The sequence below is a fragment of the Sciurus vulgaris genome (genome assembly GCF_902686455.1).
Source record: "Sciurus vulgaris genome assembly, chromosome: 3".
Lineage (NCBI taxonomy): Eukaryota > Metazoa > Chordata > Mammalia > Rodentia > Sciuridae > Sciurus > Sciurus vulgaris.
In genome coordinates, this window is record NC_136463.1 from 188,627,917 (window position 1) to 188,655,758 (window position 27,842).

At 58.6% G+C, this 27,842-nt stretch overlaps 3 protein-coding genes across 13 annotated transcripts in view; 2 read left to right on the plus strand and 1 right to left on the minus strand.

Annotated features, from left to right (window-relative positions):
• ANKMY1 (ankyrin repeat and MYND domain containing 1) overlaps nucleotides 1-13,486 on the minus strand; it is a 59,341-nt gene extending 45,855 nt beyond the window's left edge. For 3 of the 10 annotated variants that reach the window (XM_079133636.1, XM_079133639.1, XM_079133643.1), the window contains exons 1-4: nucleotides 9,961-10,085; nucleotides 9,691-9,851; nucleotides 7,502-7,691; nucleotides 4,520-4,663 (exon numbers count right to left, since the gene is read on the minus strand). In XM_079133636.1, coding sequence (XP_078989762.1) covers nucleotides 4,520-4,663; nucleotides 7,502-7,691; nucleotides 9,691-9,836 — 480 coding nt within the window. In that variant the 5' untranslated portion in view covers nucleotides 9,837-9,851; nucleotides 9,961-10,085. The other 7 variants (XM_079133638.1, XM_079133641.1, XM_079133640.1 and 4 more) reach the window with 7 other exon arrangements.
• On the plus strand, nucleotides 12,388-14,192 carry DUSP28 (dual specificity phosphatase 28). Its single transcript, XM_079133646.1, has 2 exons — nucleotides 12,388-13,407; nucleotides 13,668-14,192. The coding sequence occupies exons 1-2, from the start codon at nucleotides 13,015-13,017 to the stop codon at nucleotides 13,800-13,802; spliced, it is 528 nt and encodes a 175-aa protein (XP_078989772.1). The 5' UTR covers nucleotides 12,388-13,014; the 3' UTR covers nucleotides 13,803-14,192.
• Nucleotides 14,193-17,822: 3,630 nt separating this feature from the next.
• On the plus strand, nucleotides 17,823-27,549 carry RNPEPL1 (arginyl aminopeptidase like 1). 2 transcript variants are annotated; one of them, XM_079133928.1, is made up of 11 exons: nucleotides 17,823-18,764; nucleotides 21,779-21,919; nucleotides 22,427-22,578; nucleotides 22,945-23,061; nucleotides 23,250-23,485; nucleotides 23,696-23,809; nucleotides 24,202-24,314; nucleotides 24,605-24,713; nucleotides 25,451-25,681; nucleotides 25,755-25,897; nucleotides 26,478-27,549. In XM_079133928.1, exons 1-11 carry the CDS (start codon nucleotides 18,228-18,230, stop codon nucleotides 26,769-26,771), a joined length of 2,187 nt encoding a protein of 728 aa, XP_078990054.1. In that variant the 5' UTR covers nucleotides 17,823-18,227; the 3' UTR covers nucleotides 26,772-27,549. The 2 variants fall into 2 exon arrangements, with proteins under 2 accessions (XP_078990054.1, XP_078990055.1); XM_079133929.1 differs by having other exon boundaries at nucleotides 17,839-18,749.
• The last annotated feature ends 293 nt before the right edge of the window (nucleotides 27,550-27,842 follow it).

The following is a 27,842-nucleotide window of genomic DNA, read 5'->3' on the forward strand; positions in this document are numbered from 1 at the left end:
GTCAAAAGTCAAGAGGTGGACCTGGGTGGTACTTTCTAGAAACTTCTCTGGGACCCCAGGAAAACTGGAGGTGGGAGAGGCATGTCCCTCTTCTCTCTGAGAGGACCCACGCTCTCCCTTGAGTGTCCCCTTTCCCTTTTCCTTCAATGAACTCATGCTTGTCACGCTGAGCAACAGACGGAAATCTTTGTGACTTTATCGGGGTTTGAAGGAGGAGGGGTCTTCGCGCTGCCTCAGTTTCCCAGAAGGTCCCAGCATTCAAACACTAACACCACAGGCCTGCCCACACCCGCTCCGCCAGGCAGCAGCATGGGAGGTGGAGGCTGGCAGCGGGTCAGAGAGACCCTGATGATGGGTGTGAACCTCGCAGGGGGCAGACAGAGGGGGAGAGAGGAGGAAGAAAGAAAGAAGGGCAAGAGATGATCCTTGCTTCCGGAGACCCCAGCAGGCAGCACAAGTTTCAGGCCTTTCCGGATGTTTCCATGTCGTTGGGAAGCATCTCCCCAACCCCAAGGATATCAGAGGAAAGAAAAGAGCCGGGAGGGCCTCTGGCAGGAAGGAGTACGCAGGGTCAGCGTCGGCATGCAGCAAGGAGCCCCGCTTCCCCAAGAAGACGCCCTCCTGAGGCAGCACAGGGTCAGCGTGGGCATGCAGCAAGGAGCCCCGCTTCCCCAAGAAGACGCCCTCCTGAGGCAGCACTGCAGGGCACCTGGGGCAGCAAGCTAAGGGGCAGAACCTGGGACAAAGCAGTGGGGTGCCTGTGCCCACCCCACCGGAAGCCTGTGCCCTCCGCCTCAGCCTCCTGCGTCAGACCCACAGACACCCCCACTGGGCACCCCGCCTGCAGTCCTGAGCAGGGCCCTGGAGATGCCAGGGCTCGGGTCACCCAGCCCTGCCCACGAAGAGCTGCAGCCTGAAAGAGGCCTTGGGCAGTGGGCTGACTTGGGAAGTGACCACATGAGGCTGACCTGCTGGGCGAGGCCGCTGAGGCAGGTGGCAGGGGCAGTCCCAAAAGAGCCGTGCCGTGATTCGGGGGCCAGAGGTCACAGGGTGTGGAAGGAGCGAGGGTGAGGGCTGGGGCCTGCAGGGGCAGCAGGTGGGTGCACGTTCAGCTGGGAAGCTTTAGGGAGCCCCTGGGGAGTGGGCAGCAAGAACAGGACGAAGACCAAGAGGTGGGGCATGAAAGGGCAGGTGTTGCAGGCCAGTAAGGGGCAGGTTACCCTGCGCCTGTGCAGAGCCCAAGGTCATTCCCTAATGCCCTCGAGCCGGTCCTTCAACTCAGGAGTCCAGTGAGAGGAAACAGGTGTCAGCAGAGTCACATGCACAAATTCCTGCCCACAACAGTATTTCTAACAGCAAATCACACTGATGACCAAAGGTCAACCACAGGAAGGCCGTCGTCCACAGAGCACAACGGAGCACAAGCTTGGAAGCTCTGTTCTCCAAACGCACCTTTTGATCAAATATCCCCCCTCCAGGGCACCAAAAACGCAGAGAGATGGGCCTGGAAAACCCTCCACTGAGGAACGTCCACATGGCCAGTCCCTCAAACCAACTGCAGGAGGGCAGGAGGCTGCAGGTAGGCGCCCTTCCCACTGCTCAGAGAGGAAGTGGAGCCTACGCCCACACCCGTCTGTCTTCTGCCCATGCAGAGATTCACTCCAAACCCTAAACAACAGTCATCTGGGGCAAGGGAGGACGCAGATGTAGGAGTTGAGCTGGGCAAATCCGTGTCCTGGGCTGACTTTGAAACAAGGTTGATTTTCTAGATGATTACAGAATAAAATCAAAGAAAGATTTTTAAAGTAAATCCCTAAAATAGGTAAGACAAGAAGAGCCTTCTGCACAGGTGGTGGCTTAGCTGAGAGGAAATACACGTGTGTCTCCAGACCCGCCATTCAGGTCCACAGCCCCTGGGACAAGCCTGAGGGAGGAGAAGAATGGGAAGAGTGTGACCCGAGCAGAAATCGAGACGGCACAGCACTGTCCAGCTGCCATCCAGGAGCACTGACACGTCTGATGAAATGCAGTGAGCAAAGGATTTTGCTCACGGTTACAAATGAAGTTCCAGCCTAAGAGAAAAGAAGTACCAAGAAGACAGGCAGCTGTTAGCTAAGACCCCGGAACCCACAGGCGAGCCTGCTGGAGACGCCCAGTCCTTGCCCCAAGGCCGGCCAGCAGGCACCAGAGGCGCCACAAGCCTGCCCACTGGGCTCAGCAACACGCTGAGAACATGGGAGCATTCAACACCGAAGAAGGCCAACCCTCGCCCGTCACCATGGAGCGGGGCATTCCAACGCTGTGGCGAACTGGGGAGGCGAGTGTCTGCCTTTCCTGTGCACACACCCCCGGGGCCAGGCAGCAGCGGACGACTTCCTTCAAAATGGAAGGTGCCAGAGGAACTCACCTGCTTCACACAAAACCAAAAGTTAATCAGTGATCACAGAACTAAATGGAGAGCCAAAGCCACAAGACTGAGAGGGAAGCAGACGAAAGCCTCAGTGACCATGCTGTCGCTGTTGGTCCCTCTCCTTCTTTATCTCGTTTTCCCTTTGGTCCTGGAGATGGAACCCAGGGCCTCGCCTGCTGGGTGAGCACTCTACCGCTGAGCCACGTCCCGGCCCCAGTATGACTTATTAAACAGGAATCAAGAAAAGCAGAAGCGAAGGAACAAACTTTGATAAGTCGAATATCATCACACTTTTATTAAGTCTGCTTTTTTTAAAAATGTTGTCGAGAAAATGAAAAGGCAGGCCATCCTCAGGGAAAATCCTTACAAATCCTATCACTGGCAAATGCTGCGTGGCACAGTAGATATACCAAGAGCTCTGGATTCTGGAGAACAGAGCCCAACAAGAACACATACCAACGTAGTAAGTGTGACGTGCAAACACACAGTTTACCCAGAAGACACACAGACAGCAAATCAGAATGAGGAAAATGCCAACATCATCAGTTACTAGCATCAGACAGAAAGTTGAGTGCTCTATTTTCAAAATAGAGTATTCAGCCTGAACATGGATGTAGGCTCCAACATAGCCCCATCTGCTCAGTAGTCCCTCTGCAGAAGCAGTGTGTCTTGCCAGCCCCCTCGGGAACACACATCTCATTCATGCTCCTGGATGTCTAACGATTTTGGGGCCCAGCACAGGGCTCCACCCTCTGCCCCATGGGGTCGTGGGGTCGCCCTCCTTGGAAGAGACACGCCTGCTGCCTTGTGGCAGTGGCCTTGCAGTGGGGGAAGGAACCTGCCATCCCTGTGGCTGACAATATGGAAAGCGGATCAGCCACATGGGGAAAGGCCCAAGCAAGCACCGTGGCCACCAGGTCCCTCTGTGCTCGGAACAAGGTGGAAAACCTGCTGGAGCTCAAGATAGAGAAGTCCTTCCTTGGAGGTCAGGAAGTCCCAGAGGTGGCGTGAGAGTGACCGAGAAACTCGAGACCACAGCCCGGAGAGCAGGATGGGGGTGTGCAAGAGCACACGGGAGCCCAGAGTGTGAGAGGCCTCCAACATGGGGTCAAGTGCACAGGGGCTCAGTCATAGGAACCGAGACCGGGGACTGAACACTCTAGGCCCAGGGCAGGGAGGACAATGGCAAGACGCCGTGTGAACAGGTCCTCCTTCCTTTGAAGGGTCCCAAGCAGGGAAATGAACGGTGATGATGGTGGGAGTCAGTCTGCTCCATGGAGGACGAGGGGCCCCCCGAACCTTTGATCTCAGCGTCCACCACGGCCGCAGACCCTGTTCCCAATGTTCCCAGCTGCACTGGCCTGTTCACGTCAGGGTCGTGCTGTGAAAATCTGTAACAGGCTCTATTTTAATTTCTGAGGGGTTAACTCTGATGGTTCCTTTGCCTCCTACCTGTAGGAATTTAATACCTGGTAAAGAGCTACAAATCTTTGTTTGCTGTGTTTTATGTGAACGTGTGCACACCTGTCAGGTCACATCTACACACAAGCCTGTGTCCATATCACATACCTGGTCAAAATGGCTTATAGATAAATGAGTACTCATAAATTAAATGAAGGGATCCAAATGCCTTTACATTCATGTGACTTAAATAAAACTTAAACAGAAAGGGTCAATCTAAATTGGAAAGGGTAAAGATGCCTTCCTCTCATATTACTAACCCACGTTCTTCTAGGGGCCAGCCAATCAGAGAGTTGGTTTCTATAAAATGTTTAAAACACAATGCCCATGTCATCTCAGGATTCTTCTGACACCTTGGTTTTCATGAGTAACCTAAATTACGAATGGATGAATTAGTTTTAACATAAATGGGATTAAATTCCTGGAGACCTGAATATCTTTTTATACAGTACTCTAAACACAGGGCTCACCTGCACACGTGGGCCCCGCCCATCCAGGAACAGTTGGCCCTGCCCCTCACCTCCACACACGCAGGCCCCGCCCCTCACCTCCACACACACAGGCCCTGCCCCTCCAGAAACAGGTGGCCCCGCCCCTCGCCTCCACACACAGGGCCCATCCCCTTGCCTGGCAGCAGGTGCTCCCCACCTGGAAAAGCTTTGTCTTCGTGTACATGGTGCCATAGCCTTCTCGATGGCTAAGGTAAAACATGCCCGTGAAACTGGAGCCGTCGGGCCACATGTAGGTGCCCAAGCCGTGGCAGTGATCCCGGTAAAACTGCCCGTGGTAGGTCTGTGAAGTGGAGAGGTCAGTAGGCCTGGTGCCTGGGAAACGGCCACCCTCAGGCACTCAGACCAGGACAGTGGCCCTCTGAGCCCAGACACCACACCCAGTTGCTGCAAATGGGGCTGGGATGTGCGAGGCCTCCCGGGTGCCTGGCCCCAGGGCCCCCTTCAAGTTTAGGTGGCCAACATGAGCATGAGAGTGGTTACCCCAAGCACTGGCAGAGCCTGGCAGTCAGGCCCTGGCAACCACGCCCCTCTCCTGCTCTCTATTCAGCTGCGGAGTTTGGAGGTGTCAGAACTGGCTAGAGATGGGGCATCAGGAAAGATGGATCACATCCACTCTGGATCTGGGCAGGATCCCCTCCCCACTCAGGAATCCTGGGCCCACCCCAAAGGGCACCCTATCAGGTGAGGCTGGCTGGCAGGGGAGGTGGCTCTTGCCAGGGTAGGACTTCTCAGGACTGGGACTCGGGCTGGGCGCTGGTGCTCCCCTGCCCAGCCATGAACACCAGGGTGAGTGTGCTGAGCCAACCTCTCCTGAGCCACACCCATCCCGTGGTCCAGCTATGTTAGAAGAGACGGGGCCTGAGCACTCAGGCCACCAGACAGAGTACCCCACAGGAGGGCCATGAGGACTGCCCTGTCTGCAGAGGCAAGACCCCATGGGCCCACAAGGACTCCTCGCCGCAGCTCCAGCCTGGACTGGTTTGGTCACATGACCTGACCCTAAGGCACACCTGCATTCAGCTAGGGACTTTTCATTCAGGAGTGTGTGCAGCAGCCCTTAGGGACTGGCCAGCGGAAGGCCAGTCTTGGCCCCCCTGTGAAGACAGAAAGAGGGGGATATGACTGGATCATGAGAGCTCCTGAATCCAGCCCAGCCTGAGCCTACATTACCCCTCAACTTTTAGTCACAAGAACCAAGAAAGGCCATTTTTGTTTCTACTGGATTAAATCTGGGTTCCATTGGTGACAAAGCTTGGCCCATGAAGAACACTTGGTGAGCAGAGAGTCAATCAGAATGGGGTCACCTTCTGCCAAAGCACACGATTCGTAGGATTCAGGAGCAGCTTCAGAGTCCACTCCCTCCCACACACAGATCACGAGTTACAGGTCATTTAAAGGAAACCATGGTGGGGACACTCAGCCCTCAGCCTTCCACACTTCCACGTGTGGAAGACTCAGCGCCATCCTCGGAACACAGGTGGGGGATGCAGCCATCATCCTCTCGGCCCCTCCTCAGGCCTCAGAACGGACGCGGCTGCATAATGTGTTTCAGACACAGTCAGTGTGCTCGGATCTGCAAGAGGGGAGCTCTCTTCTCCTCTGACTTCTCTGGGTCACGAGCTGCTGCAGCTGGGCGGCATCTGTGCCATGCACCCAGTAGCCCCTGTCCCAGCAATAACGAAGCTGCCCCCCGCCCCCTCCTCAACACACTGGCCATGTTCTCCTATCCCTGGGAAAACCTGGGTCCAGGAGGACTGTGAACCAGGGACTGTGAACGATGAACCAGCCCGGGCAAACGCCATGTGAGTCAGAGAGAGACAAGCCGAGGGCCAAAGACCACCATCTCAGAGCTCAGCACCCGCCAAGGCCCTGGTCAGGCGCCCAGGCATCTCCTCTGAGCTTGGGGTGCACTCAGGTAGACAGGCCCTGGTCTGTGCAGACAATCCTGCTCTGTGATCTTGGGGGACTCCTGGCCCTCTTCCTAGCCCTACACTTCACATTCTTTAGACTCTGTCATGAGACCCCCCGCCCCGATCTTCTCCCCATTGTGCTCTCTTCCGGGCAAGTATGTCCCTGCATGGCCTGACCACCCTCCATGCAACACCTATACTCTGAACCACCCTTGTTGAAAATAGCAGGTGACCACAGCTGTGTCTGTCATGGTCCCATCCAAAACCACAGGTGTCAGGATGAGCAGTCACCAGACCCAAGCTGGGCTGACCAACAGGCTCACAAGACTTTGGAACTGGGGCTGAGAGGTTCCCGTTTCATCTACTGTTTCTTTAACTGGGGAGCCAAGGCAAATGGTAAGAGCTGGCCCAGGTGTCCCCAGCCTTGGGTCAAAAGGTCAGAGAAACCAAATCTCCAGAGGCAGATTCACACATGGAACAGAGGGGTGAAGCCATGAGTCCATGAGTCCCTGAGAGGTCACTCCAGCCAGCAACTGCCCAGAGCGCTCCAGCATCCCAGGACCACCCTGCACTTTCTCAACACACCCAAATACACACAGCCCTGAGTCGCCTCCTGACAAGGTCTCAGCCGAACTGCACTGTGTCCAGGCACTGCCAGGGCAGAATCCTCCACTGGACATCTACAAGACCCTGCATCCCACAGGGAGATGGTCTGAGCCCCCAGCACATGCCCCAGAATTGTTGCACACTTAGCTACTGCTCCAAGCCTCAGGCACCAGGAGGCACAAACAGCTTTGGGTCCCTGGTCTTGGCCCCTGAGGTCCTGGGCATGGCCTAGCACAAACAGCAAGAATGTGTCTTCATTTTCTCTCTAAGAATGTGCTTCGCCATCTGTTTTATCTTAAACACAAGGCAATTTCGCCAGTGTATGTACACAAGTTATTGCACAATTCACAATTTAAAAACATTTGCCCAGAATAAGAATTTTTCTTAAATCAGTTTCCCAAATTTCTTCCCATGCACCCCAGGAAACCATGTGCTGCTGGGAGTCTGGGGGAACTTTCCTCTGGGCATCCTCACCTAGGAAGGTGTTAGCCTACATCCTTCCTGTGGAGGTGTCCAGAGATTCCCATCACCTGGTTCTCAGGAGAGAGGCCCAGCCCCAGGCCCTGCAGAAGGTAGTGGGAGCCGCAGTTCAAGCCACTTACCTCACCCGTGGGCCAGGAGAATTCACCATATCCAAGCTTCATGTTGAGCCCAAACTCCCCTCGGTAAACACAGCCGTCTGGCCACTCCTGCACACCATGGACAAGCTGGATGTAGGCTTCCTTCAGGTCCTGTTCCCTCAGGGGGCTCTCAGACTCCTCACCTTCCTCTCTGGGGGCCACTGTCCCATCCCTAGGAAGAGAGCAGAGGGAGGCAGCGGCAACAGAAGCTGAAAGGCTTGCAGGGCACCTGTCCAGAGTGGGTGGTGACCACAGTAGTATGCCACCTCCAAATACCACCACCTGGGGTAAAAGCTCTAGCATATGATTCTTGAGGTGCACAGTCAGGTGTGGGCACAAGGTACATTTGATTCTTTCCTGTTCTTGCTATCTAAAGGTACACATCATAATTTAGACATGGATACCCCTCACACACACACACTCTAACGCCCTCCCGACTCCCTGGGATGCTATATGTTGGTGTCTGGGCTAGAGACCTGTCTCAAAGTCTGGCTAAAAGCACTGGGCCTGGGAACACTCAGACCCGGACCCCTCCACCAGCCAGCCCCCAATACCGATTGTGGCCCACAGAGGCTAAGAATGGCATATGTCCAGCAGTGGTGTTCTCCTGCTGAGAACACAGGCCTATGTTTGGCATATCGTTACGGGCATAAAGAAAGACAGACAGCTGACACAGCCACGGCGACGACCAGGGCGTGGACTGGGCTTGTTTTCTCTCTTGCGTACCTGCTATTACAGGTTGATTGTGTCCACCTCAACACACTAATGTTGGAGTCCTAAAACCCAGCTCCTCACAAGGAGACCTCATCTGGAGATTGGTCCTCACAGAGGTGATCCCTTACAGTGGGGTCATTAGATGAGCCTTACTCCAAAACAACAGGTGCCCCCATGAGAAGGGGACACTGGGACCCAGTGAAATGACGACAAGGAAGAGAATGTGGTGAGCGGAGGAAGGAGAGGGTCATCTACGAGCCAAGGAGAGGAGGAGCCAACCCTGCTGGCTCCTTAGTCTTGGACTTCCTCCTCCAAAACTGGACTTTGGTGCTTTGTTACAACTGACCTAGCAAACTCTTAAACACCTGTATTTCCTCATCCTTCAACATGGGACAGGTACTGCCTGTTCAACAAAGATCAATAATAACGGGGAAGATAACCTACGGTGGGAAGAGGAGATGTAGAAATGTCTAAGCGATTTTTTTCCTGAGAAAAATGGAGATGATTTTAAGGTCAATCAAGAAAATCGTAACATAGTCAGTCAGCTTACAGTCCCCTGAAGGGTCATTGGAAATGGCCACCAGAATCTTCCCCTGCAGCCAGCTGGCCTAGATGGGCTCCTCGCCCCCATCATGACTCAGTTTCCTCATCTGTAAAATGGAAGCTCTGTTAGTCTGCTGGGGCAGCTGTAACAAACTGCCATGGCCTGGGGGCAGATGGGGTGGGGGTCTTAAACAATGACACTTATTTCTCACAGGTCTAAAGTTTGGAAGTCTGAGGTCACGGAGCTAGCAGATTTGGTTCCTGGTGAGGGCTCTTCTCCCGGCTTACAGACAACACCTTCCCAGCAGTGACCTTACATGGCAGAGACTGGCTAAGAATAAAGTGCTGCCCCTTATCCTCTTATGGTAAGGCACTGATCCATCATAGAGCCCACCCATGTCCTCATCTAACCCTGCTCACCCCAAACACCATCACACTGGGGCTGGAGCTTTAACACCCGGATGTTGAGGTCCAGAGGCCTTAGATCCACACAGACAGATACCACAGGGTCAGTTGCAGGTAGATTCCATGAGATGCTACAGATAAGGCCCTGGGTCAGCCCTTGTCCTGGAGTAGCCCTACTGTTAACAACACAGAGGTGAAGGAGCTGTGACGACTTGGGGAAACGCTTACCCCATAACAAAACTGTCCCTTCCATCCACTCAGAAGTGAAATGGGCAGGAAGGCAGTGTGGCAGGCTAGAAGGGACAAGACCAGATGGAGCATGGGATTCCAGTCACCCATGTGACACTTCCCTCAATGGTTGCTAAGACAAATTTGAGACTTTTCTCTCTTTATAGACTAGTTTTTATATAACTTGTAGAGATTTTTAAGTTCTGCCCCAACTGTGCATCCCGGTTAATTCTGGGCCCCTGGGTCATGGTCTGACCTCCCTGCCCAAGGGTCCCCTGCACCTCTCAGTGAAGAAAGAGTAACTGTCCAGGGATTCCTGGCCCTTGGCAGCAGGGGACTGGCCGCTCTGCCCCTCCAGTGCGCCTCTGGAGCTGTAAGCCTTTGAGGGTGCGCAGTCCAGGGGGACCGAGGAGTCACCAACTTCCATGTCTGTCCTCTGAACCTGGAAGCAGAGCCAGGAACCACCATCCGCCCTCAGGATGCTGCGGAGGCCGGGGGCGCCCACAGTGCCTCTGCCCAGATCCGGCAACCACGTCCTCCCGTAGCTGCACCTCGCTGGCCGCTTAGCTGTCCCTGCAGCTGGCCCTCAAAGGTCGAGACCCCACGTAGAAGCCTGCCCACGCCCCGGGACCGCCCCTGTCCCTTCGGACACCAGCCCAGTGCCACCACCCCAGCCCTGGGAGTCGCACCGAAGTCCAGAGAGCTAGAACCACTGGCTCCGAGGTCACCAGCACAACGCCCACACTGTGGAGTAGGGGCTGGCGAAGAGCGTCGGGTTCCCCAGGAGATGGCCCCGCCCCGTGCCACGCCCCGCTCCGCCTCCACCAATCCCCGCGCAGGGCTGCCCTGCCCTCTGGCCCCACCCCGTGCCACGCCACGCTCCGCCTCCACCAATCCCGGCGCAGGGCTACACAGTCCTGCTTCTGCCGCTAGTGCGGTAGCTGAACCAACCTGGGGACTTTCAAGTGTCTCCAGCGACACCGTGGATCAGCCTCTGAGCACGGTACTACCAATATGCGCGAGGAGGGAGAACGGGGGAAGCTGAGACCCGCGGTCACGCTAGAACTCGGGACCAAGGCTTGATCAAGCCCTGCCTGACTGCAAAGCGGGGCTTTGGTAAAACGGGTGTGCGGAGGGCACAGTGGGAGCCGCAGCCTGGTGCGGGGCGAGGCCAGGGAAATCCCTCAGGGACAGGGACTCCAGAGCAGGGCTTCGGGGGGTGTGAGCTGTACTGGGGCATGAAGAGGCGCAGCGGTGGTGGAAAGCCCTCCTGCAACAAGGACCGGCCCTCTGAGGCAAGAATGGCGTTGCCAGAACCAGAGGAAAGAGCACGAGAAGCCCACGCCCCCAGGACTCCCCAGTAGCAATCTGCTCTAAGGCAGCAGAGCCAGGACTCTGCCGTCCTAGGGTTCCCTCCTACACGCTCCAGTCCCTGTCTATTCCCTTGACCTCTTTAGCCCCTCCGTACCACATCTTGGTTCCTGGGTCCTCTACTCTTGACCTCTCAACCCCTGGCATCTCCCCGTGCCCTGCTCACTCCAGCTGCATCGTGGGAGCTGAGCAGAGGCAAACTGAGCTGTTTAAAATGCATTTGTTAAGAGATGTAAAACAGTCAAGGATGGGGGCATTGCTTAGTGATAGTGTGCTTGCCAAGCATGCTGAAGGCTCTGGTCCAAATCCCAGCACAGAAAGGAGGAAGAAAAACGGTCAACTAAAACTTCAAAACGCCCTACAAACCTGTGAAACTGAACCACCTCTTGGGGGTCGAGTGGTGTCCTCCCCACAAGATAAGTTACAGTCCCCCCTCCATTCCTGGGAACGCAGCCTTATCTTGGAGGTTGTCTTTGCAGACATGCTCAAGTAAGGATGAGGCTACACAGGCGGGTCTTAAACCAATGACCAGTGTCCTTATGAGGAGATGTGGGACTGCGACACAGTGGGAAGAAGACATTTCTGTTGTGAGGCAGCCATCTTGTGTGGCCACAGCAGCTCTAGGAATTGGATGCACTACCCAATGGAAGGAAGGAAGAGTGGAGAAAACTGGCAAATGTGGCAAGCCTGACAATTTGCTCATTTGGTAAGATTAGGAAGAATTCTGAAAACGCCCCTTCCTCAGGGTGGAGAAGGGGAAACGGGTGCTGGTAAGGCCTCCAGGGAATGGGACTGGAGCCAGTGAAGACATGGCTTCAGATGTTTGAGTAGTTAGCTCAAGAGGAGCTCCCCCAGGGCTATAAAGATTTGACAGTTATCAATGATTGGCAGCTGCAGGAAAGGACAGAAGGCAGACCACCAGGGGATTGTACAGACACATTTTGTCAGAGGTATTTAAGACTAGGTTGGGGTGGGGGTGGTGAAGAATGATTTCTGGCAAAATGGTTTCAAATCTTAAGCAAAACACAGAGAGGAATAGGAAATGGTTTTACTATTATTAGAATAAAATTGAAACTGCAATTAACTAAACAGTCTGTAAGGCTATGAATTGCTCTTCACTGTAACTGTTCCCTGAGAAATACTGGATTAGAAAAAAATCAATTGAAGAGATCTTCTTTCTCTTTTCTTTTTTTCCATACTGGGGATTAAACACAGGGGGTGCTTAACAAAAGCCACATCCTCAGCCCTTTTTATTTTTTATCTTGAGACAGGGCTTCACTAAGTTGCTCAGGGCACAGCTTAGTTGCTGAAGCTGGCTTTGAATTTTTGATCCCCCCGCCTCAGCCTCCTGAATCCCTGGGAATACAGGGGTGCACCACCATGCCCAGCTGAAGAGATCTTTTTCTTGGGGGGAGCGGGTGTGTGCCAGGGATTGAACTCAGAAGCACTCAACCACTGAGCCACATCCCCAGTCCTATTTTGTATTTAAATTAGGGACAGGGTCTCATGAGTTGCCTTGGGCCTCGCACTGCAGCTGGTATTACAGGTGTGCACCAATGCGCCCTGTTTGAAGAGATTTTAAATGGCAACTCCATCAACATTAAGCCACTCTAAATAAATTTAAAGTCACAGGGCTAACCCCCAACGTTATTAAGAAAAACAAAAACAATCCTGGCCTATGAAGAAATGACAAAAAAACTAATGGTAGTTTTATTTTATATGAACCATGTTTTACAATAAAAAGGAAAATAAACTCAAAGATGACAAAGGACAATTAAGAAATAGATAAAAAGGCATAACGCTGTAACAACAACCAAAAAAAAAAAAAAAAACAGGAAACCTGGAGGCCCTTCTATCAGCAGCCCAAAGGACAACCACGAAGTCTTTACGAAAGCCCAGGAGGGCGCTGGTCAGTGTCGCGAACTAACTGCTCCTCGGTCTAGGCCCAAAGTCCACGTCCACCAACTATCCTTCCATTGCAGGGCCGCGTGGCTCCAGGTAGTGGGGAACGCCCAGCCCGCCTTCCGCCAATCAGAAAGCCAATGCCAGGCCCCGCCCAGGCCGCGGCCAATCAGAGTCAATGCCAGACCACGCCCAAGTCACGGCCAATCAGAGAGCCAGTGCTAGGTCCCACCCTAGCCACCTACGGCTGGCCCCACCCTTAATCCCGCCCGGCCGGCCCAGGCGCGGGCGGGACACGGGTTCCTAAGTAGAGCCTCGGGGCGGACACTGGGATGGGCCCGGAAAGAGCTGCCCACTGCGGGTCCACCGAGGCCGCGCCGCCGACCTTCACGCGTGTCGCCCACGCGCTCTTCCTCGGAAACGCGCGCGCCGCGGGCGCCACGGAACTGCTGCAGCGCGCGGGCGTCACGTTATGTGTCAACGTCTCCCGCCTGCAGCCGGGCCCGAGCGCGCCCGGAGTGGCCGAGCTGCGCGTGCCCGTTTTCGACGACCCGGCCGAGGACCTGCTGGTGCACCTGGAGCCCACCTGCGCCGCCATGGAGGCCGCGGTGCGCGCCGGCGGCGCCTGCCTGGTCTTCTGTAAGAACGGCCGCAGCCGCTCAGCAGCCGTCTGCACCGCCTACCTCATGCGATACCGCGGCCTCAGCCTGGAGCGTGCCTTCCAGGTGGGGACTTCCGGGTGGGACCCGCCTTCGAGGCTGGGTCTTCGGCAGGGTGGAGTCCACCCCCCGGGCAGGCCGCTTGACCTGGCCGGGGCAGGGTCTGAGCTCGGGGGCGGGGTCTGAGCTGGGGGCGTGGCCTCTTCTGCGGGGCGGGCCTTCCGCCCGGCTGGTCTTCCGGCGGGGCGGGCCCTCGGCTCCGCTGGCTTGGCCCGAGTCCTGCGCGGCGAGCGCTGGCTGACGTTCGGTTCCTCTTTTTTTTGCAGACTGTCAAGAGGGCCCGCCCGGTAGCCGAACCCAATCCGGGTTTCTGGTCTCAGCTCGAGAAGTACGAGCAGACCATCCAGGCCCAGCCCCGCCTGTCCCGGGAGCCCGCTGACCCCGGAAGCGCGCGGCATTGACTCCAGCTGGCCGGGCCGTAGCCTCCGGGTCTCCTGCAGCCCGGCGGGAAGGGCGTTTGCTAATGGGAGGCGGGCCGTGCCCTCGCCCTCCCTCGCGGCTGGGCTTCCACTTCCCCCAAGCCGCATCTTCCTGAGGTGCAGCTCAGAGGAGGGGACTGGGAAGCGACTGCCCGAGACGGACCTTCCCTTCCTCTCGCCCTCCGTCAGCTTCGTTTGTTCGTAGGTGTTGGTCAAATCTAAACCAGACCGGCTCCCAGCTGCCAGCGCCTGGGGAACCTCCGCCTGCCAGAACTCTCCCGGCCCCCCAGGACTGAGCGCGGGACCCACAGCTGAGGGCCCGCGCTGCTGAGGCTCGCAGGTGCCGCCGCGCACAGAAGGGCTGGAGCGCCTCCCCCAGCACTGCGGCCCTCCCCGGGGAGGGTGGACTCCTAATTCAGACAGGGCATCTGGATGTTCTTTGGCCTTTAAACTGCTAGGAAATTAGCCACAATCCACCCTCCTTGAATAAGATGGTGGGGAAGGAGGACAGCACCCGGATGATCCCATGAATCAGACACAGCCGTCAGTGGCTGATATGTATGAAGCAGTGAGTAAAGTGCGGTGGTTGGCGTTCGTGTGCCTCTCCCACTCCTTCCCTGTTCTACCCTTGTGCAGAGCCTCAGCTCCCCTGGCTGTGCTTTTCACTTGAGGCCCAGTGGCCTGCCTGCAGTGGCACCATGGCCTCCACACCTGCACCACACAACCTGAGCATTGGGAGGGTCTCCTCCTGCCCCAAGATCAGCACAAAGCTTCACTCCCCCTTGAGGAGTCCAAATAGCTAGATGGTGTCACCCTCCTGCAAGGAGGACACTTGTCTACAGGTGGAAGCTTTCCACCTGGGAATGAAGCTGGGAGGATAGGAAGCACAGTTTATGAGCGAGTTATTGGGACAGTAGTGAGGGGCCCATCCCACCTCGCCTCTGTACTCCTGCACCTAGGTTTCTGCTGGGTAGGCTGCCACCTAGCACGGCTCATTGTTACTTGCTAGCACTTTCCATCCCCGTGGTCAGACCTGCAGTCAGAACAGGACGGCTGGGCAGCCTGGCTAGTCTGCCTCTGCTGGGTTTGCTTCCCCTGGTCTCATAGCCATCCCACCTTCCCAACAACCCTGTGGGAGCTACTGACCTGTCTCCATTTGACTGGTTAGGCTGCAGTGCTCGCTAGGAAGCAGGAACCTGGGCCCAGGGTTTTACCCAGTGTGCCTGGCTGATCCTTGCTCATGATACCTTCAGTGAGGCCTCCAGTGCCCTCCCCTCAGGACTGGACACACCACCTGACCTCCCTAGGTGACAAGGGTAGAAGGGCCACAGGACCCAGGCCAGGCCGAGGCTCTGTGGGTCACTTCAGACATTATCCACCAGCTCCATTCTGAGAGTGATCCTGCTGCTACTGCTATCAGAGTCCCAAGGACAGTAAGGCCCTTCTGAATGAATACCACTTCCTTCTGGAGGCCTTTGCTATCCTGCCAGCCAGCTGGCACCCTACCCATCTTGGTACCCTCCCAGGTCAAAGAGGGAGCAGCATCTGTGCATTAGAATGCGGCATGTGCGGCATGTCAGAGCTGCTTCACTGACCCTGACCACCAAAAGGCTGGAGTAGTAAAATTCCCCTGGGAGAAACCCAGGTCAGTCCTGACTTGGGGTTCCTCTTGACAAAGGTTGGGGTTGCAGGGGGCTAGGGCGCAATGCTGAGTCCAGCAGCCAGGGGGCACTCCAGGCAGGCTGGGGTGGGAGCATTGCCCGAAGCACCTGTGGGCTTGCCTCTGCAGCCTACTGGCTTCCCAAGTCACACAGTGCTTCCAGCACCTGCAAGGGTGTCCTGGTGAGCTGGCTTCAACTCTCTGCAGATTTCCTTGCGTTAGCACCTCATCAATGTGGGTTGGAGGCCTGGCCCTGCCCAGCTGGGGAAGAGACAGAACAGCTTCTTAGGACTGGCAAGGTTGCCCCACTCCACTCTCCCATGTGCAGAACCAGCTGTGGGGAGGTGGCCGGGGCTCTCCAGGAGGGAAGGGATGAGACCCCCACCCCTGTCTTCCTCCAGTCCAACTAGGGAGACTAGGGTGGCAGGAGCCATGCTCCATTAATGGCAAGAAGGGCAGCAGGACCTGAAGTCCTTCCAGACCCAGGCCTACTGGCCAGGGCAGGGTCTGGAGGATGTGGTTAAACTGACGGTGTCTAAAACAGTCTAATCCAGGGCCATCATCTGGGCAGGACGTTGGGTCACCAGGCGACTGATCACCTGAAGGCAGCCCAGTGCCATCCCACCCCAGTTCTCTTCCCTCCTATATTGGATCAGGACTGACCCCTGCCCCTCAGTGACCGAGCCTTGGCGTTCTTGGAGTTTGGAGTATTCCCTCAGTTAAGAGGTCCTGTGGGGACCCGAGGAGCCACAGGAAGTATAAAGGGATGCCTCCGCACTCACGCACTCACGCCCCACAGCAGGGAAGGGGTCTTCCCACCTGGGCAGCAGGAAGGACCATATTGGTTACTGGTTGAGAGACTGGATCCAGGCAGCTTAAGCACTACCTAGGGATGAAGCTACATGCCGGGGTCCAGCCCTAGCGGGGGTCGTGGTGGTCACAGGTGGTGGACTAGGCGTCGGCGAGGTGGAGAACAAAGCAACACAAACTCAAGGAATGGATGCTAAGTTCTAAATTTTATTTTTCCCAGCCAGCTTTTTATACATTACAAGGTAGGCAGTTACACATGTTTTTTCAGAACAGGAAAAGTCACAAGGAGAAAAACAATATTTTGTATGATCATTACCAGACTAGACAATAAGTATTCTAATTATTCTAGTAATTGTTTACTTGAGATAACCTATAAACAATAAGACATTAATATTTAACTGATCATAAAGGTTAAAGCAAGTTCAGCAGGGTTGAATAAACGTCAGTTGTGTGACTACTGCCGTAGTTAATCAATGCTAGACATTTTAAGCTAACAAATACATGATATCATTTTGCCTACGTGTTTCAGGTCATCTGAGAGTAGTCAACAGGGGATTGGCAGCTGGAATCTGTTTTTGTATTTTCTCATAGCACTCTTGGTTACTCAGAGTTTCATAGCAAATGACTAAATCTGAAATCACTGTTCCATTAGAAGTCTGATTTTTATGTTCTAATCCTGGTTCTGTTAAGACCCCTATTTTCAGGGAAAATACATAAAACGTTAATAGTAAACCTACACATATTAAGCAAGCAAGGAAGGAAAGCCCACAACCCAAATTCCCAATGAGATAAGACTTTGCAAACATCTTTATTACTCAGCGGAATCCTTGTCAAGCACTGAGAGGAACTGCAGGTGGCGTAACAGCTACAGCCACACCATATCCAGCAGAAGAAAGGCCTGGGATCCAAAAAGCTACTCTAGAACCTGCTTTCAACACCTCTCCACAGCCTGTGCTGGGCATCAGGCAGATCTGGACATCAGGCAGACCAGGTGAGAAGGTCTTTGAGTCCAGGCCTGAGTCCAAGCTGGGCCCTGGGAAATCTGGCCCGGCCAGCACAGAATGCGGTTCCAAACAGTCTACCCTCCCAGTCGTGTCAGCTTTTAAAGCAGCGCGGCCCAACAGAACTTTCCCTAAAGATGGGAGCATTTCCGTCCGCTATCCATCACCCCAACCCCACCCGCAACGCACAGATTCCGAAATATGGCTGGGAAACTGACAGCTGAATTTCATTGTACTTAATTTAAATATAAACAGCCGCACATGCAAGGGCTGTGGTACTTGCTAGCTCAGCCTTGAGGCTCCTGGGCTCTATTACACCGCGCTCCAGACACAGGCCAACTGCCTGGCTCGCAGGGAGGTGGTTCGGGACCACCAGAATCACTCCCGGGGTCCGCACCCGCGAACGGACAGTCAGCGGTGAGTTCCCCACACGGCACTCGCCGGACGCAGACCGCGTCCCGGTGCCCCTGGCATTGCCGGGCCCAGCGGCCGCTGCTGCAGGAGCTGGCGGGCTATGTCCTGAGACAGCGCGGTGACCCCGCCTCCGGGGGCTCCTCTGCGCGGACCAGGTGGAAAGTGAAGAGCGCAGAACTAGGGAGCGCGCACAGGTACCCCACGCGCCCCGGCCCCTGGCTCCAAACACTGGGCCCCGGATCACGGCGCCCTGGTTCCAGCAGCTTCTCCACACAGAGCCCAACGTCCCGGGCCCGACCCACCCCGCTGGCGCACAGGCCCGGGCCCCGCGCACAGCGCCCCCGGCGGCGGCCGAGCGGAGCCCAAGCGGGGCGGCGCACGGCGCGGGGCCGGGCCGGGCGGCTCCCGGCGCGACTTCCTGTTGTGCCCGCGCCCCGCCGCCGCCGCAGCCCGGCGCCCCTTGCCCGCTGCCCGCGGCCCGGCGCGGCCGCAGCCCATGGATTTCACCTAGCGCCGGCGGCTATGGCGGCGCAGTGCTGCTGCCGCAAGGCGCCCGGCGCGGAGGCCGCGCCCGCCCGCCCGCCGCCCGAGCCGCCGCCCGCCCTGGACGTGGCCTCGGCCTCCAGCGCGCAGCTCTTCCGCCTCCGCCACCTGCAGCTGGGCCTGGAGCTGCGGCCCGAGGCGCGCGAGCTGGCCGGCTGCCTGGTGCTGGAGCTGTGCGCGCTGCGGCCCGCGCCCCGCGCGCTCGTGCTCGACGCGCACCCGGCCCTGCGCCTGCACTCGGCAGCCTTCCGCCGCGCCCCCGCCGCCGCCGAGACGCCCTGCGCCTTCGCCTTCTCCGCCCCCGGGCCGGGGCCCCCGCCGCCCCCGCTGCCCGCCTTTCCCGAGGGGCCCGGCACCGAACCCGCCTCCTGCCCTCTAGCCTTCAGGCTGGACCCGTTCACCGACTATGGCTCCTCACTCACGGTCACTCTACCGCCCGAGCTGCAGGCGCACCAGCCCTTCCAGGTCATCCTGCGCTACACCTCAACCGACGCCCCTGCCGTGAGTCCCTCCCGGGTGTGCGCGGGGGCTGCGAGGCGGGGGATCCCCGGGGCTCTCCAGGAGGCTTCTTGCTGCCGCGCTGCCAGGCCGGGAGACCTTAATCTTCACCCTGCACCTGGGGCACCTGCCGAGAGCGCGGGGGCAGCCTGGCTCTGGCGTCCTGCCCTGGTGCCCTCTGCGATCCCCAGCTGCCTCCTGTGAGCCCTTCGGAACTTTGGATAGAGCTCCAGGTCCAGGTCCAGTGGGGATGAGACAGCATGTCACCCAGCGAGGTTCCCGTTCAGATGATCTGTCCCTGTCTGGGTACAAGATCAGCTTCTGCTGGGCACAAGACAAGCCATACCTCTGCTGGAGCCTGGCATTGAGGGGCTGGGAATGCCAGAGGTAGAGGGCCTCCAGGTGACCTGGACCTTCAGGGGGTGTGAACACCCTCTCTGGAGATGAACTGAGGGAAGGCCGGTCCCAGTGGGAGGCAGAGGAGAGGCTGTTGGACCGTGGGCTTGACTTTGGGCTCCTGGGGCTGGGCTGGCAGTATGCTGAGGCGGGTGGGCCTCTTGCTTCCAGCACACATGCACTAGGTTCTGAGGGCTTTTGGGACAAGGCGCCCACCACTCCAGAGGACCTGCCAGAAAAGCCATGTGGCCCATGTTAGGCATTGTGACTGCGTAGCCAGTGGATGGAGCAGGGCCTTCCACTCCCAAGGCATGTGTTTCCTGGCAGGTCCCAGCAGTATGGCTAGCACACAGGTGACAGCCTGTGCACACACACAGCATGTGCACCACTCCAGAAGCCCTGGGAGGGTCCATTTTTCTTGCTGCCTGAGACACCCAAATGGACAGGCCAAGAACCAGGAAGGTTCAGGGTGACGCCTGGACAGAAAAAGTCCAGATCAGACCTACACTTGTGGGCCTCCTACACCTTCCCAGGAACCCTGAGCAGAGCCTGCCTCCTCACTTGGGTCTGCCAGCAGCTGCTTAGCCCTGTGCGTGCAGTCCAGGGCTCTGTAGGTGTCAGGTGCCTCTACATGACAGGTGGGAGCTGAGGGACAGCTTCCTTCCCTGGCCTCCATCTGTGAATATGGACCCCATGGGTCTATTCTACAAGTTCCAGCCAAGTGGAGGGACTCTGGCCCTCACCAGACAGACAGATGCAGACAGGGCCAGTGCCCAAAGCATGCCCACTGCTTCTGGGCTGCCCATGAACGCTGCTCCCCTTAGTTGTTTCAGGCAGGGAACAGTGATGTGGTCCCCTCAGACTGAGTGGATCCAAGCCTGGTGGGCTGGGGGCTGGGCTTGACAACGTGAGCTAGTCCATTTGCAGAAGCAGAGTGGCCTGTAGCTTTGCACATCCACCACTGCATGCGAGAACTGCAGGGCTCAGGGCTCATGCCCCTACCTGTCCTTCTGCCAAGTGGGGGTTCAGTTGGGATCGTTCCACACCCTGCCAGCAGGCCCTACCAGAGGGGGCTGTAGACTGGTCCATGCCCTCACACCCCAGCAAGAACAGCTGTTTTCCTGACCTGCAGTGTCTGGAGCCCATCGACCTGTTCCTTCTCCACCAGATGCTCAGCTGCTGTCACTGGGTGCACTGGAGCTTGGTGGCCCACCTTTGGGGTAGGGCCCAGCCTCTCAATCTAGGTTAGACATACCACTGAGGTTCAGGGTTGAGAGCTGGGCAGAGCTTGAGGGGCCACCGGGGAGGCGCGGCAGGAGGGGAGCCGATGCACGCGGAGGATGGTGAGGGCCTGTCCTCCCACTATGGCCAGGGATCCACTCACTGCAGGGACACTCCTCCACATAGGTTCCTGGGTTCTGGCCTGCAGAGCTCAGAGCGCCGGGGCAGGACCAGGAGGCTTCATTTTGAAACAAGGTCCCAAGACAGGTCTCTAGGGCAGCCTGGAGCCCACCAGAAAGAGGAAGGCACCATTGTAGGTTTGCTATGACAAAGAGACAGGGACAGGGCAGCCAGAAGGAAGAAATCTGTCACCTGACAGGAGTCTTTCGGGTCTGTGTGGAAGGCAGCCCTGCCGGACTTGGGATCCACCTGAATGTGGGGTCTGCAGGCCAGGCAGCCCCCCTGTCTGGGTCCTTCAGGATGGTAGCCCCACCGGGCCTGGGGGCTACAGGGTGGCTGCCTCCCGGGTCTGGGCTCTGTTACTCCGTGGTAGCAGACAGCTTTGATTCCAGACTTGCCGGCTCATTAGAGAAGAGTCGGAGATGTCTCCAGTTGTGACCTGTGTGCACTCAACCCAGAGTGGGTCAATTCAGTCTGCTTCAGCAATCAAGTCGTCCTAACAGAGGGCAGGGTGGGTGCAGGGTGCAGCATGTGGCTGCGTGGTGACGACTCCTCAGTGGAGGTGGGCCTGGCCTGGCCTCGGGGCACAGAAAGTCCGCAGCAGTGATACGGGAGGCAGGGCACTGGGGGCAAGCCAAGTCACCCTACTCCAGCCCTGCTCCATACAGCCCCAGCAGCCCTCCGAGGCCACTCCTGCCCTCTTGGAGCTTCGTGCCTGGCTTTCACTTACTGTCTGGCTGCCCTGGCCTGAATGCTGGCCCTGAGCACAGGCTGGCTCCCTGCCAGTGCTGGTCACAGGAAGCTCTGGTTTTCCCACCTTTCCATGATCCTGGCTAAGACCATATCGGCTGCCAGCCCGTGGGAGTTGGACCCAGGTTCTGGCTGTGCCTTGGTTTTCCTGGGGGCTCAGATAATGCCATGGAAGGCTTTCTCTTCTCCCTGTCAGGACTGGAGATTTCCCTGGGCTGGCCCCCAGACACATGGCCTCCTCCCTGGAGCAAGGACCAGGGAGGCTGCAGGCCATGCTCCAGGCCAACAGCTCCTGCTGTTCCCACTGCCCAGGGGAGAGGGGAGGACACCAGGTGGGCAGGTGCAGGCTGTGAACAGGAGCTATGCCTGCCACAGCCCAGCAGGGTCCCCTCACAGACCCCCCACTGCCTTCCTGTCCTGCTCCTGCCCCAAGGCTCTGGCCTCGCCCCACACCAGGTGACTGCTGATACTCTGCCCGCCTGCAGATCTGGTGGCTGGACCCAGAGCTGACCTACGGCAACGCCAAGCCCTTCGTCTTCACCCAGGGCCACTCCGTGTGCAACCGCTCCTTCTTCCCATGCTTTGACACGCCCGCCGTCAAGTGCACCTACTCAGCTGTTGTCAAGGTCAGGCCCACCTGTGCCCTTCAGGGGCTGCGTGAAGGGCTGAACCCACTGGCCTGGCTGGTCAGAAGGGAGCTTGCCTACCTCCTCCTCACCGATGCCTGCCTGGGCTGTGGCCCCAGGTGCCTAGAGGAAGCCCACCTCCCCACTGTGCAGAGGGACAGCTCTGTAGGGAGGGTGGCCAGGTGCAGCCCTGATGGGGGCCCTTCCTATACCAGGATGAGGCCCTGCCGGGCGAGTGTCTGCCAGGAGCATGGCTTGCAGGGCTACCTGCGGGGGTGTTGGGTTCCCTCTTGTGGACGGGGAGCTCCTGCACCTAGGTTGTGGGAGCCTCCAGTGGAGGGTAGGGGGCTCCCTGGTGGGGACCTGGCACGTGGAGCTCCTGCTGCAGTACACACGGCTTCATGGTAGGGGCCAAACCAAGGCATCACCCTTCAAAGACACAGCTCCCTGCCCTGGGAGGTGAGTGCCCTGCCTTGTAGGCCACCCACCCTCAGCCCCCCCTTGCAGGCCCCATCAGGGGTGCAGGTGCTGATGAGTGCCACCCAGAGTGTGTACCTGGAGGAGGAGGGCGTCTACCGCTTCCACATGGAGCACCCTGTGCCCGCCTACCTCGTGGCCCTGGTGGCCGGAGACCTCAAGCCAGCAGACATCGGACCCAGGTAGGGCCTCTGCCCTGCTGCTGCTGCCCAAAGTGGTCCAGAACTCGGGCGGAGCCCCGGCAGCCTGGCCCGCACTGTGCCCACAGCTGCCTGCCCAGCCCCTGGCTGCAGGTGCAGGCCCTCTTCTTTCACATGCTCTAGACCAGACGGCCTGAACTGTCCAAGGCCACAGGAAGCCATGTGTCCTTACAGGTTCCTTCAGCCCAGAGACAAAGCAGGCTGGATGGTCACACCTGGTCCATCCCTGTCATGCGGAGGGCCACTGTGGCCCCGTCCAGGGTGGTGGGCTGGGCAGTCATCCCGGCTGGGTGAGCAGAGGGAGGCCTGTGCTGGTGAGCCTCAGCCCACCCTCTGCACCCTCTGCAGGAGCCGCGTGTGGGCAGAACCGTGTCTCCTGCCCATGGCCACCAGCAAGCTGGCGGGCGTGGTCGAGCAGTGGCTGAGTGCAGCGGAGCGGCTGTATGGGCCATACATGTGGGGCAGGTACATCCTGTGCCCTGGTGGCCCGGCCACCATGCCAGGGAGGCCACGTCCCTGCCTCTGGAGGAAGAAGCGGACTCCCTGGGCCCAGCACTCTTCCTGGGAGGAAGTGGACTCCCTGCGGGTGGGTGCTGCCCAGGTGAAGGGCCGCAAAGCCTCGGCTGCCCCCGTCACCTGGCTCTCGGACGCAGGTACGACATCGTCTTCCTGCCGCCCTCCTTCCCCATTGTGGCCATGGAGAACCCCTGCCTCACCTTCATCATCTCCTCCATCCTGGAGAGTGACGAGTTCCTGGTCATCGACGTCATCCACGAGGTGGCCCATAGCTGGTTTGGCAATGCTGTCACCAACGCCACGTGGGAGGAGATGTGGCTCAGCGAGGGCCTGGCCACCTACGCGCAGCGCCGCATCACCACAGAGACCTACGGTACCACCTGAGGAGGGTGGGTCTGGAGCAGCCTGGGTCAGTGAGGGGCACAGAGCTGGCCCAGCCTCTTGTGTTCTGTGTCCTGCTGTCTTCTGGGGTCTGACCATGAGACTCAGGGCAGGGAGCAGCCAGGACCAGCATGGCGGCCACTAGGGTAGCCTCCCCCAGCTCCACCACCTCCTCTCGCCTATCCTGCCCCTCCCCACCCAGGTGCTGCCTTCACCTGCCTGGAGACAGCCTTCCGCCTGGATGCCCTGCACAGGCAGATGAGGCTTCTTGGAGAGGACAGTCCGGTCAGCAAGCTGCAGGTCAAGCTGGAACCAGGTGCCTGCTCCCACCAGGCCTGGGCCTGGGCCCCTGTGGATGTCACCCCTCAGGGCCTCCCTCCCTGTCTTTGGCTTGCTCAGGCGGGGCTTCTTTGTCTCCTACTTTGGCTGAATCCCACCAAGGCCAGGATGGGTGACCCCAGCCAGGGAAGGCCTTCCAGTCTTCCTTGGCCTGCCACTGTCTCGTGCCTCTGAGTGCCTGTCACTGGGGCATGTGGGCCCTCAGTTGCCTGAGCCCCCAGGCAGGGCAGGGCCGGGCCCATCACCGCACACCCAGGCGCTGGTGGGAACCTGGACTTGTGAGGGACAGTGGCCCTCTGCCTTTCCTGCTCCTCAGTGCAGGCCACAGGCCTGCCTCCCCTGCCAGCCCAGACAAGGTATTCCCTGCAGGAGTGAACCCCAGCCACCTGATGAACCTGTTCACCTACGAGAAGGGCTACTGCTTCGTGTACTACCTTTCCCAGCTCTGTGGAGACCCCCAGCGCTTCGACGACTTCCTCCGAGTGAGCAGACTGGACCTGCCGCCTCCTGCCTGAGCCCAGCCCTGGCACACAAGGCGGCTCTGTCTTGGGGTGGAGGGTGGAGTTGATGGGGACCAAGAGGCCGACCGGGACCTGGCCTGCTGAGGCACCGCCTCCTCCCTCTCCTGCCCTTCCACTGGGCCGCTCTGCAGGCCCTCGGTGGCGCCCACACATCCACGTCCACACCCTGAAGTGCTGTGAGGCCCTCGCTCTGGCAGGATCCAGGTGCCCAGCCCTCCAGGCCTACTCAGTCCCTGCCACTCCTCACACAGGCCTACGTGGAGAAATACAAGTTCACCAGCGTGGTGGCCCAGGACCTGCTGGACTCCTTCCTGAGCTTCTTCCCCGAGCTGAAGGAGCAGAGCGTGGACTGCCGGGCAGGTGAGGGGGCTCTGCCTGGAGAAGAGCCCATCAGTCACATCTAGCCAGCCCTCACTAACCCACATGGACCCCACACCCAGTACCGTGGGAACGGGGGCACCTCCTGGAGGAACTGGCTCTTAGGTTGAGCAGGTCGAGTTAGGGGACCAGGACCTGGGCAGGATCTGCGGGGCAGGGTTCACCCTGGAGCATCTGAAGCCAGCTGGCTCTGCTCACACCACACCCATGAGTGCTTCCCAGAGGGTCTGAGGGCTTGGGGCAAGGGAGGGACAGAGGGTCCTGAACTCCAGGGAGGGGCCAGAATTTGCTGGAAGGCAGTTAAGTACAGCTGGGAGATCTGGGCATGGTGACCCAAAATTCTGGAAGGTCCTTAAGTGCATCAAATATTTTCAGGGGGTAGGGGAGTGGCCCGGATCGCCTCTGTTGCTGTTCACTCCTTAAAGCGGGAATTTCACTTTCTGCACACATTGCCCCCTCCCACGTTGAAGTTACCCAGATGGCCCGGAGAGGCTGAGGTCCTCTTGGACACAGATCCAAGTCCCTCTGGCTTCCCTGTGTTCTCCACAGGAGTCTTTCCAGGGGCTTCAAGTGGCAGGCACTGGCTGGAAGTGACCTTCCCAAACTACCGATCCCTGGGGGCCTTAGGTCCTGGAAACAGCCATCTACCCAGGGACACTCTCAGAGGCTGGGTCCCCTGGGCAGGCTGGGTGGGACCCCAGGACTGCTGTTCCCTGCAGGGCTAGAGTTTGAGCGCTGGCTGAATGCCACAGGCCCACCGCTGGCCGAGCCGGACCTGTCTCAGGGGTCTAGCCTAACCCGGCCTGTGGAGGCCCTGTTCCAGCTATGGACCGCAGAGCCCCTGGATCAGGCAGCAGCCTCTGCCAGTGCCGTTGACATCTCCAAGTGGAGGACCTTCCAGACAGCGCTCTTCCTGGACCGACTCCTGGATGGGTCCCCATTGCCCCAGGGTGGGTCCCTCAGCCAGCAGGGTGGCCCTGGGGGGAGGGACACACGCCTGGCCTGACCTGCTGCTGCCCACAGAGGTGGTGATGAGCCTGTCCCAGTGCTACTCCTCGCTCCTGGACTCTATGAACGCTGAGATCCGCATCCGCTGGCTACAAATTGTGGTCCGCAACGACTACTACCCTGACCTCCACAGGGTGCGGCGCTTCCTGGAGAGCCAGGTGCAGCCACCCACCTGGGGTCCCTGCTGGGGGTGGCCTCGCCTCAGGGCCCAGCCCACCCTCTCACTCTCCAGCCTGACTGTTCAGGCGGGGCCAGGTATACCGGAGAACCGGGTGGGAAGTTTGGGGGTCTGGGCAGGGAACAGGCCCACGTCAGGAGAGAGAGGTACAAGATCAGAGCTCAGAGGGCAGCCTGGACCCTACCAGTCCTTGGACAAACCATCGATGCACAATCTGGGGGCTGGTGTCCACAGGTCTCTGCCCATGACGTGGAGCTGGCTGGGCCTCCAGCCTATAGGTGATCAGCTCCAAGGTGGACACAGGGGCACCCAAGCTCCTCTGACAGTGGCCAGTCCTGGCCTGTGGACCCGGCCTCCCTGTCGCACTCCTCCAACCTGCTCCCTGGAGATGAGGCCTCACCAGCGTGGAGTGTGAGACCGGGGAGGCCGATGGGCTTTGCAAGCCTAGGCCAAGGCCCTGCTGGAGCAGCGGGAGCAGGTCCAGAGATGGGGGGGTCTCCAGCCAGGTGGGGCTCGTGAGCGGTTGGGGAGCCCAGCAGTGTGGCCTGGTGTCCCCACAGATGTCCCGCATGTACACCATCCCGCTGTACGAGGACCTCTGCACCGGCGCCCTCAAGTCCTTTGCACTGGAGGTCTTCTATCAGACGCAGGGCCGGCTCCACCCCAATCTGCGCAGGACCATCCAGCAGATCCTGTCCCAGGGCCTGGGCCCCAGTGCTGAGCCCAGCCCTGAACCCAGCACGGAGCTGGGCAGTGCTGGAGCGGATGCAGAGCCAGACCCGGCAGCCCTGCTGCTTGGGGACGAAGCCCCCAGCAGCACCATCTCTCTCAGGGACGTCAACGTGTCTGCCTAGCCCTGACGTGGGGCCAACCTCAACCTCCAGACACCACAACTGTGCCTTCTGTGGCCCGGGCCGCCATGACTGCGCCTTGGCTCTGGCCGTGAGCTCTGCCCGGGCCGTGAGCCCTGACCATGGGCTCTCCCAGGCTGGGGGCTTGGGGAAGGGATTGTGTCTAGTGGCAGCCCCGAGGGCCTGGGCTTCCCCTGCCCCAGCTCTCTTGCACGGTGGGCCTCAGGACTGGCCATGTACACCAGGCCTCCCATCTCAACACTGACAGCCGTGCCCAGCCCTGGAGGCCTGCGCCTGCTGGACACCACTCCGGGACAACAGCCCAGCAGCCTCATGGCGCCCACCACACTGTGCCTTACGTCTGCAGACTCAGGCTGCACTTCCCCTGAAGTGCACCTCCCCCGGAACCCTGCACTGTCCCTGGGGTTGGACACCTCAGTTGTCCCCTGGCAGAGGGACAAGGACACAGATGTACCCTCACTGTGGGGGCAGGGGACACAAGGAGAGAATGGGCATCTCTGGGGAGAGCCTTTCAAGCCCATGGAGGCTTGGCCCCTTAGCACATGGGATCCAGGCCCCAGAGGCCTGTTGGCCAGGAGAGCCTGTCCCCCCAGCTGCCTGGGGTGGCCGCACAGCCATCCCACTGGCTCCAGGAGGGGGTGGTGCTGGTGCTGTTGGGGTGCAGCTGCTGGGAGGCAGCAGGCAGGGGTGCTGCAGCTTGGGCCTGCTGCAGTGGGGCACCACAGTGACTGTCCCATTAAACTCCACTCTGCAGACCTAAGCTCCCTTTCTGTTTGTCCCATGCCTGTCCTCTGCTTCCACCCAGCTGCCCTATGTGGGGCTGGTGGCTGGTGGCAAGAGCTCTCCAGGATCCCACAGCAGCAGGCCCCTGCCCTCCCAGGCCTCCTGGGCCTGAGCATAGCCTCCTCGGGACCTTCAGAGGCATCTTGTCACATCCTCACTCTGGACTGTCACCTCTGTGAGTTTGGCCTTGATGGCAGGCCTGTTCTAAAGTGGAGTGCGAGGAGGAGGCATTAGTAGCAGGGGTGAGTTCTGGAGGTTCAGGGTGTAGGA